Source organism: Otolemur garnettii, unplaced genomic scaffold (genome assembly GCF_000181295.1).
Source record: "Otolemur garnettii isolate 467f Iridium unplaced genomic scaffold, OtoGar3 scaffold00071, whole genome shotgun sequence".
In the NCBI taxonomy this organism is placed as follows: domain Eukaryota; kingdom Metazoa; phylum Chordata; class Mammalia; order Primates; family Galagidae; genus Otolemur; species Otolemur garnettii.
The window spans coordinates 1387346-1396169 of record NW_003852466.1 but is presented as its reverse complement, the minus strand read 5'-3'; the positions used below and the strand labels follow the sequence as shown (position 1 = coordinate 1396169).

The following is an 8824-nucleotide window of genomic DNA, read 5'->3' as shown; positions in this document are numbered from 1 at the left end:
GTCCGGGCTGGGGATTCGAACCCGCCACCTTAGGTGTACGTGGCTGGCGCCTTAGCCGGTTGAGCTATAGGCGCTGAGCCAAAAAGTCCAAAATTTAATGTCTTTTTTTTCTTTTGGTAACAAACTGAATCAGGTTGCTTTTATTTTTCTTATTTTTTAAGATGATTTTTATTTTATTTTTTTTTCTTAAAACATGACTGTGTATATTGATGCATTTATGGGATACAGTCTGCTGATTTGATATGCAGTGTAAAAGCTTACATCGAACTAATTAACACATTCATCACCTCACTTACTTATTTGTTGTTATAAGACAATTAAACTCTTTTCTTAATAGTTTTGAAATGTACCACCGTGACCAGTTATGCACATTAGGCAAGGTCTCCCCTGACTTCAATGTTTTAGAAAGTAGAAAGGTGCTCATCTCTGCCGTCACTCCACAAGACTTTGAGAATATAGATAAGTAACATTAATTCCTTGCCCTTAAAGTCAACAATTTATTGTAGAAATAGAAAAATGTGATAGGTTATCAGCCATCCATAAACCACTTCAGGAGTTCAATTAATTTATTTGAAATGCATCAACCTGAATGACAGTGATAATAATGATGAATAAACATGTGTCTATTCACTAACTTCTTAGCAGGTGCATGTCTTATCTGTTTACTCTGACAGTTCCTCAATCTAGATATCATTCAAAACAAAGCATTAAGAAAATAGGAGAATAAATAAATATGTCAAGTCTTTCTAGGAAATAAGTTTATAAAACCTGAAAAGATCAAATTTCAACCTACAAAATACATATGTGCTATAATATAAATTGATTATGAGTGATTCACTATTACATAACCAATATTATTCTAATCAGTACATTTGATGATATCTCCACAACCAGCCTCTCAGTTAAGTCATTATCACCAATACATATATGAACTGCTTGAATAAAAATATGTTTTGTATCATGCACAAAGTCACAGAGTTTGTAATATCAGTTTAATTATGAATCCTAGGAATGCCTATTTATAATTAACTTCTTTAATGTAATATAGACATAAGAGCTATCTTTTCATGAAAAACTACCATTTGATTAGTGACATCATGATTGTCATGGAGTTGACATAGCTGTCAGCCAGGGACAGGGTGCAGAGGAAGAATTACAGGGAGGTGTGCAGGTGGGAGTCAGAGCAGACGGCCAGGAAAATGAGCAGGTTCCCAAGCACGGTGACCAGGTACATGGACAGGAACAGCCCACAGAGGACGAATTGCAGTTCTACATCCTCAGAGAATTCCCGGATGAGGAATTCTGAGACACCTGTTAGATTTCTTGGTTTTCTATATCTTGGAAACTTTTTGAAAAGAAAAGAGATTTGGAAAAAAAGAAAACCAGGAAACCAAAACCACTGTGTCTTTGAGGCACAAATGATTCACAAGTTAGGTTTTCATATTATTGGACCACACAACTCAGCAACATTTCTCAGTTGTGACAAATCCTATTTTTTTTTTATTAAATCATAGATGTGTACATTAATACAGTTATGGGGTACAGTGGCTGTTTTATGTACAATTTGAAATATTTTCATCAACAGGTTAACATAGCCTTCATGTCATTTTCTTAGTTATTGGTGGGATCACGCCTATGGTACAAATCCTATTTCTTTAGAACTCTTTCATGATTCATTATGCTGTTATTCACTTCTTTCTGTCCACATATACTTTACAGATACTTGACTGACCAATGTTAGCTGCTAAATCTCTCATCACAGTAAAATACAACCTATTGTTCATATACAAAGTATAAAATTAGAAACTCCTTCCCCTTTTATGGAAAAAAATTCTGTTCTAAATAAAGGAAACTAAGAAGCAGTCAAGTATATCATATTTTGCTGTAATGTAGTGCTAAAAAATTGCCTTGTTTCAGAATATTTACAAACAATATACTCTAAGAAGGATCACATTAACTGAATATTAAATGAAAGTTGATAGTTCATAACCAGCAAATACTTTTGCATTCCAATTACACTCTATAACAGTGATTTTTTTCAACCACAGTGCCAAGGCACACTGGTGTGCCATGAGAGGATCTTAGATGTGTCACAAAAAAATTGAAAGGTCATTATTAAATTATTTTTGAAAGAAACTCAAAGCACAGTAGGTACATTCTTTTCTTAACTTTTTGATTTTTTATCAACATAATTTTAGTGTGCCATGGAAGTTTAACTATAGGTGCAAGTATGCTGTGAGATTAAAAAAAACGTTGAAAAACACTGCTCTAGAGAGCATTAAGTCTAATATATCACCTATATTTCTGTCTAACAAGGGTACAAGTGAACTTTTCTAGAACTAGAATGTAAATGTTTTGACACAATGACTATGCAAATGACATGAAATTTATGTCAACCATCTTGATGAAAGTATTTCAAAATGTATATGAAAACTCTACACTGTACCCCATGTTTGCATTAATGTATACAGCTATCATTTAAATAAAAAAAAAGAATATGATGGCATTTCAATACTCTCAGGTAAGTTGGGGATCCAAGGACAAGTTCGTAATTCATTCCTGTTCTCACTAGCTTTAGATTGACAAATAATCATGTGCTGAAGATTATCTTTTATGCTTACTTAAATGAATCTCCAGTGCTAAATTTTGCTCTCACTGAATTAAAGTGGTGTAATCCAAAACCACTATTACAGTTGTTAGGTATCTGATTTTACTTCAATACTGCAAAAGGTTCTCAACATGGGTGAACCTTAAAGATATTAAGGTAAGTGAAATAGACTAATCCAAAGGACAAATACAGGAACATTCCACATACATGGGGTCATGAGAGGAGTTAAAATCATGGAAAGAAAAAGTATAATGGCAGTTCCCAGGGTGAGGGAGATGAATAGGGAGTTTCTTTTATAAGTGAAGAGTTTCAGTTTTGTAAGATAATAAAATACTGAAGATGCAAGATGGTGATGGATGCACCAGAATGTCAATGTACTTACTCCATGGACTGTGCACTTGGCATAGTTGAATGCTAGATGTTTAGTATTTTCCATTCCATGTGAATCCATTTACATTTATAATTTTTATGTGGGCATGTGTTACATTTTATCACAATAACAAAAGTTTATAAAAGCAGGTGGCTCTTTACAAAAGGAAATGAAGGAGTGCAAAATACACACAAGCTTCCTGTTGAATAAAGAAAGATCCCAAAAGGTTCTCCGGTCATTCATCTTCTCTTTTCTTCCTGCATAAACAGGAGAAAGTCCTCAGAGCCTTGGGGTGACACAGACCAATTTGGCTAATGAGGAGCTCTGTGTGTGGAGCCCCCCATGCTGCACAGCAGTAGATAACCAGCCTGTGCCTCCAGTCCTAGGCCTAATGGTTCAGTCTATGGGGCTCCACACCTGCTTCTCCTTCTTCCACGTTCATCTGCAACAGATGACCCTGCCTTCCTGCCAGTCCTGAGGACAGAGTCTGAGCCTTCATGGTGCAACATCCGGAGAGAAACAGAGGATCTGCCCTCCATGACCATGCCCCTGCAGGGGGGAATTGCAGATCAGTGAGTACTGAGAGGCTGTTGGGAGGTTTCTTTCCTCACCATCAGGACAACAGGACAGGTTGGGTAGCCTGAGGGGAGGACATCAATGTGACAAATTTCACCCAGAGGACTGTGAATAATATAGTCTTTATTGCAGAAAAATGGAGAATTAAAACAGACACTTACACCAACAATTACAGAGGAAGGAATTTTAATTACCAGTGAGAACACATGAAATGAAAAGGCATGAAATGATGAGTTGCAAAGAACAGTTTTTTCCCAAACTCCTTTGCACCTTTTTTTTTCTTCAGTTCAATATCAGCTACATAGTTGTGGAAATGATTGCATTTCTCATACTCTGATTCTACTTTCCATAGACATCTCACCCAACATGGCAGACAACTAGACCCTCTAAACCAGCCATTCTCAACCTATGGATCGTGACCCACAGGAACTGTATTAAAGGGCCACAGCATTAGGAAGGTTGAATACCACTGTGTCTAAACAGTTCCCTAAACACTCCAAAATAATTCTGATGAAAATGAGAATGAAGGTGACAATAGCCACAACATCAAGAATCCACCCTGAGGGCTTTCTAAATGCCAGACTAGGAGTTATGACTTGTGTACAATGTTTTGTGTTAGTTTTGTAGTTCTCCCCATATTATCATATTATAAGTGTACACACTTTATTACAATTTCAGATTAATGTGAGGGTACAAATGATCAGACTACATTGTGTTTGTCAGGTAAAAACTGGCTATTATCAGTGTGGCTTCAACACAGTTGATACTTTCCCATCTTCACCTTCTCCAGGAATACCCCATAGAACTAGAGTCAAGATAACATAGCACCTGTTGCTGCCTCCATCTCAGATGCCTGGGCCCTAGAACTCTGCTTAATGGCATCTACCTTATTCCTTTATTCAGTATCCATGGCAGATATTTTGATAGGTATAAAAGAAGAGGGGGAAGGGGCAGGTAAATATTATTTCCTGGAGTCAGACACCCTTCACAGGTTCACATCATTCCAGTCTCCAATAAAATAAAGTAAAAGTCTTTTCTCTTTTTAATTATTATTTAATCATCCTTGTGGTCAGTGATGGCCTGTGATTATCTGCATTGAACAGAAGCTACCTATTGAAACTAAGAACCTACCCAAGCCACAAAAAGGAGTTATCTATAAAATATATTTTCCAAATACCTATGTGACTTAGAACATACTTCCATGAGTAAAGAAGGTTAGAAAACAATAGAGAGATTAAAACTCTAGAATAATAGACTTGTAAATATGTTTTCTGATTATCAACTGTCAACTGTAATTTGGTTTCCAGATACTGTGATCCTAACTCCTAGCAAGTGTTTATAAATATATTAAGTCAAGGGATTTGTAACACTGTATTAGAATAAAATGAGGTGTATTTGACTCCTTCTCAAGTTGCTTTTCATTAGAATGATTTTTTCTGGGAAAAAATACTTTCTTCTTCCATGTATTTTCTGAAAAATTAGGATATACATATTTCCTCTGATCATAGATTTGTTATCTTACATGTCCTTGTTCTTCTCACATTCCTCAGTGTCTCAAGGGTGTGAACAGAATGAGGTCACTAACAGAAATGTGTCTTGAGAGAGTTCCAAGGAGATTGAGTTTATCAAACTGAGAAATATTGCTGATGATACATAGTCCTGAAGTGTAAAACATTCGTCATTCATTGCTTGTAAATATAGTCACTGTGCTGGGTACTAGTTTCTTTGTTTTCTTTCTTCCAAATCTCCATTCTCCTCTCAACAGTTATCGAAGCTACACAGAACCACTAAATCTAACAGCAGTCTCAGAATTCCTCCTCCTAGGACTCTCTGAGGACCCAGAGCTGCAGCCCATCCTCCTGGGGCTGTTCCTGTTCATGTACCTGGTCACGGTGTTCAGGAACCTGCTCATCCTCCTGGCCGTCTGCTCTGACTCCCACCTCCACACCCCCATGTACTTCTTCCTCTCCACCCTATCCTTGGTAGACATCTGTTTAATCTCCACCACTGTCCCCAATATGATTATGGGCATCTAAACTCACAGCAGACTCATCTCCTATGGTGGCTGCCTGATGCAGATGTCTATTTTTGTGCTTTTTGTTTGTATGGATGGTTTGCTTCTGACCGTGATGGCCTATGACCGGTTTGTGGCCATCTGTCACCCCCTGCACTACCAGGTCATCATGAACCCATGCCTCTGTGGCTTCCTAGTTTTGGTGTCTTTTCTTCTTAGCCTTTTGGATTCCCAGCTGCACAATTTGATTGTCTTACAATGTACTCACTTTAAGGACATGAAACTTTCTACTTTCTTCTGTGAGCCCTCTCAACTCCTGAAACTTGCCTGTTCTGACACTTCCATCAATAACATAGTCCTGTATTTCTCTGGTGCCATGTCTGGTTTTCTTCCTGTCTCAGGGATCCTGTTCTCTTACTATAAAATTGTTTCCGCCATTCTGAGTGTCCCATCCCCAGGTGGGAAGTACAAAGCCTTCTCCACCTGTGGGTCTCACTTGTCAGTTGTCTGCTTATTTTATGCAACAGGCTTTATGGTGTACCTCAGTTCAGCTGTGTCACTCTCTCCCAGGAAGTATATGGTGTCCTCTGTGATGTACACTGTGGTCACCCCCATGCTAAACCCCTTTATCTATAGCCTGAGAAACAGGGACATTAAAAGTGTCCTGTTGAGGATGCAGAGACAAATAGCCCGATCTTGTTTATCTTTTCCATCCTTTTTTGTGTGTGGAGTGCAAAGGGCAGCAGAGTGAAATATCTACATCTTCAAATCTTGCCTCCTTGGTTGCTCTATTCCTGTTGCTTGATGGTTTTCATTGCTCTGCATGTTTCATGTTAAATACAGCTCCCTTCAGTATGTCTTTAGTAGACACATGTGAGTGTTCTGATCTCCTTTGTTCATCTAAAACATCATGGCTAAATCTAATATATGCAGAAAGCCTCCTTCAGTGTCTGAGCTAGGACCCTGGTATCCAGGTGAAATCACAGCTCTATTTTAATATATAGTTTAAGTCATTACTAAATGCCAGTAGGTTCTTTGAAACTGTGAGTTCAAGAAATGACATACAACAAGCAGGTCCTCAAGTAACATTATGATATCATGTACTTAGGATGTTTATGAGGGAATAAAATTGGTTTCATTAGAGATGATTTCACTTAATATCAGAGTTTCCATGAACCTACTAAGGACAACAAGTGAAGATTTAGTTTAGTTCAAAGTCATGTCACTTCCCACAGTTCATGTGTAATTTCCTTACAAATTTTATCTATGAAATCTACTTGGGCAGGTTATCCTTTTTGTCACTTAAAATTTTGACTTTGCATTGGTCAAAAGTGTGGACTTACCATATATAGCATTTTACCATATTTCGCTTATATGCATTCATAAAATGTAAATTGAAAGGAATGGTATGGTAAGATTATCCCTAAAACTTCACATTCAGACATTGGTCCTTTTTGTTACTTAACTTATTTTTAACATTTTTTTTATAAAGAAAATGGGGATGTATATAAATCCTGGCATTTAAAAATGAAATCTTGTCATTTGCAGCAGTGTGCATAGGAATTAGGGTTACTTTGTTGAGTGAAATAAAACTGAGACAAACAAGAAATTTGAAACATTGTCCTATGGAAGAGATAAAAAGTGAATCCAATGAGGTTAGTGAATAGAAGGTTGGTTACCAGAGGGTGGTAAAGGAAGTGGGGAGGTGGGGTTAGGAGAAGCTGGTTAAGAGATACAAAATACAATTAGAGTTCTTCATTAGAACAGCTGGTTTGGTTTGTATTCTTGCCTGAACTTCGGCTGGCCAACAAAGATATATTGGAGTTGCTTCAACTGCAATACCTAAAACAAATGCTTGAGAAATAAAGCTGAATATGCCTCTGTAAGGGATGTCCAACTGAAGTTTAGGTGGTCACACACTATATCCAGCTGTTGTGTGGCCCTAATGATATCTGAGGATGAATAATTCACAAGTTTCTTTTTTTTTTATTGAAATGGTGACTATGTACATTAAAGCAATTCTCAGTGTGGTGTTTTCACATACAATTTGAACCATTTCCAAAAAACTGGTTAACATAACCTTCATGTCATTTTCTTAGTTATTGTGGTAAAACATTCATATTCTACTCTTACAAAGATTCACTTGTACCCTTGTAAGATAAACCTCAGAAGTGATCCCTCCAATCCCCCTCCCCCCCCCCATCCCCCCTCCCCTCTCCCTCCCCTCTTCCCATATTCTTAGGCTGTTATTAGGTTATAGCTTTCATATGAAAGCTATAAATTAATTTCTTAACAAGGGTGTGTATGTTGGATACCTTTTCTTCCATTCTTGTGATACTTTGCTAAGAAGAACATTTTCCAGATCCATCCATGTGAACATGAAGGATGTAAAGTCTCCATCTTTCTTTATGGCTGCATAGTATTCCATGGTATACATATACCACAGTTTGTTGATCCATTCATGGATTGATGGGCACTTGGGCTTCTTCCATGACCTGGAAATTATGAATTGGGCTGTAATAAGCATTCTGATACAAATATCTTTGTTGTAATGTGATTTTTAGTCTTCTGGGTATATACCAAATAAAGGAATTGCAGGGACAAAAGGCAGGTCTATTTTTTGTTCTCTAAGTGTTCTCCAGATGTCTTTCCAAAAGGAATGCATTAGTTTACATTCCCACCAGCAGTGTAGGAATGTTTCCTTTTCTCCACATCCATGCCAGCAGCTCTGGTTTTGGGATTTTGTGATACAGGCTAATCTCACTGGAGTTAGATGATATCTCAAAGTAGTTTTGATCTGCATTTCTCTGATGATTAAGGATGGTGAGCATTTTTTCATGTATCTGTAGGCCATGCGCTGATCTTCTTCAAAGAAATTTCTCAAGTCCCTTGCCCACCCTGAGATGGGATCACTCGTTTTCTTCTTGCTAATATGTTTAAGTTCTCTATGGATTCTGGTTATTAAACCTTTGTCAGAGACATAATCAGTGAAAATCTCCTCCCATTCTGAGGGCTGTCTGCTTGCCTTACTTACCATGTTCTTGGCTGCAGAAGCTCTTTAATTTGGTCATGTCCCAATAGTGTATTTTTGATGTTGCTTCAATTGCCCGGGGTGACCTCCTCATAAAACGTTCACCAAGGACGATTTCTTCAAGTGTTTTCCCAACACTTTCTTCTAGTATTTTTATGGTTTCATGTCTTAAGTTTAAATCTTTAATCCAGTGAGAGTCTAACTTAGTTAATGGTGAAAGGTGTG

The 8824-nt window shown here is 37.4% G+C and overlaps 1 protein-coding gene across 1 annotated transcript; it reads left to right on the top strand.

Annotated features, from left to right (window-relative positions):
* Window positions 1-5332: 5332 nt before the first annotated feature.
* On the top strand, window positions 5333-6319 carry LOC100966587 (putative gustatory receptor clone PTE01). The gene is given in 1 exon segment (XM_012807536.1): window positions 5333-6319. A coding segment is annotated over 1 exon segment (888 nt). The 5' UTR covers window positions 5333-5431.
* The last annotated feature ends 2505 nt before the right edge of the window (window positions 6320-8824 follow it).